A 1,873-nucleotide genomic window follows, 5' to 3' on the forward strand; every position below is an offset into this window, starting at 1 on the left:
GAGTGTGACCTGTATTTTAAGACTGCACACGAAGGGAAAGCGTGGAAGGGGAATGAGAGTTTGATACATTTTCAAACAAATGGAAAAAAAACGTTAACAAAACATCCTGTGGAGTTTTTTTGTTGTGACCAGATTTGTTCTTAACAAAAGGAAAGGAAACATCTTCTACAAATAGATTGCGTGGTATCTGTCTGCGTCTAAGACTTTTAATTAGATATAGTTTAAAAAAAAAGACTAAGTATGCTGGTGATAACTTAATGTTAAGGATAGAAGACGACAGATAGACTGGCAAAGTTGTGGTTTTCCATCATTTTATAAAATCACTAGGCACAAGGCAGACAAGCACCTCAGATGGTGTCACTGGACAGGAGGAGGAGCTGGGCAGCCTAATGAAGTTCTTTACAGACCAGTTTTCAATTCTGTGATGATGGATTGGCCCAAGTATAGTTCTAAAACAATGGGATGGTTATATATTGTAGTATTAGCATGCAGAAAGGCTACATTTAGGTTAGAAAATCTAGTTCTCCTGACCTCATCTTGCAATTAGTGGGGTCCGTTATCCATCAAAGCTCAACTCATGGTATGTAATCAACATTAGCCTCAGAGACTTAAATCAGCCTTCAATACTTCCAGTTATTGCTGTTTAATTGTAATCTGTATACAGCATAAAACCTGTATGACAAGTTGTGAACTTTTCTTTCAGAGCAAAGAGGTGGTTTCCGGGGTGGACGAGGAAGAGGCTGGGGAGGACGCGGCAATCGCAGCCGAGGAAGAATCTACTGAGTTGACGGCTCCATCTTCCATGGCCCTGCGGGGCTCCAGTGAAAGTGCTACTCAGCCAGTTTGCTTGGAGTATGGTTTCTTTCGAGGACTGCCTTCCACTAAGACTGACTTAAATGTTCTTTATACCTTTGTATGTATGATCTACTTTTCTAACGGACTACAACTTGTCCATAGTGAAACTACAACTGTATTTTTGGATGCTTACGGTCAGCAGTTTTGGGGTTCTTATTTTTGGAAGTGTCTTCAGGATTTACTCAAAATTGGAAAAGAGCGTAGATGTTTGAATCAAAAGCTACATCTTGACAGTTTGTAAATTAACTTAAAAATTCAGCTACTGCATAATTGAAACTATATAATTGAGTTTATGTATTAAGTAATGGACTGGAAAGGCATGACGACAGAGGTAGATGTCAGATAAGCTTTAGCAGCTGAAGTAATCCTTTCCTCATCTGTAACCATATTTTGCAATATGTGGAGAAGAGTACAACTGTTAAATTTGCTTTGATTTACTTTTTTTTTAAATGGAATTGAATGAGATATGTATTGTTTGGGGTTGTTTGGGGTTTTTTTTTAAACATTTGCAACATGGATGGGAATTGATTTTGCTTGCAGCATGATGCAGTCCTTTTCCTTAGAGATGTGGAGAATGTGGTGTTATTTGGTTTGCACATCTTACTCTTCTCCGTGCATTGTAATGCAACAGTGATGTTTTGCAAGTGAATTTTTAAATGTTTAATATTAATATGTGCATATAGTTATGCCGTGAAATTTCAGTAAATGAACAGGAGAAAAAAAAAAACCAAACCTAATAAATGACTAGAATTATTCCAGGAATGAGTAACCAAGACTGGTGCAGTGATTAAGCTTCAGAGGCTGGAGCTGGACTGGAGCTCTTTTCTATGTTTTGCAGACTTCTGGATTAGCTGGCACTTGAGGTTTTGAGGTTTTTTATTTTGGTTTGGGATTTTTTTTCTTTTATTTTTTTTTTTAACCAATACAGTTGCATTTTAAAAATATATAAATAAAATTGTATTTTGGGTACCATTGAAAAATTCCAGCTATGTAGTTCCATTCAGATGGAAAAGTTAAC

The 1,873-nt window shown here is 36.8% G+C and overlaps 1 protein-coding gene across 1 annotated transcript in view; it reads left to right on the forward strand.

Moving 5' to 3' along the window:
- Window positions 1-1,617, forward strand: part of API5 (apoptosis inhibitor 5) — a gene marked incomplete at its 5' end in the record, with an annotated part of 11,705 nt that extends 10,088 nt beyond the window's left edge. The window contains one exon of the mRNA XM_010166820.1: window positions 704-1,617. Within this exon, the coding sequence (XP_010165122.1) occupies window positions 704-783 (80 nt within the window). The remainder of the gene's footprint in view (window positions 1-703) is intronic.
- Between the last annotated feature and the right edge of the window lie 256 nt (window positions 1,618-1,873).

Source organism: Antrostomus carolinensis, unplaced genomic scaffold (genome assembly GCF_000700745.2).
Source record: "Antrostomus carolinensis isolate BGI_N321 unplaced genomic scaffold, ASM70074v2 scaffold22594, whole genome shotgun sequence".
NCBI lineage: Eukaryota > Metazoa > Chordata > Aves > Caprimulgiformes > Caprimulgidae > Antrostomus > Antrostomus carolinensis.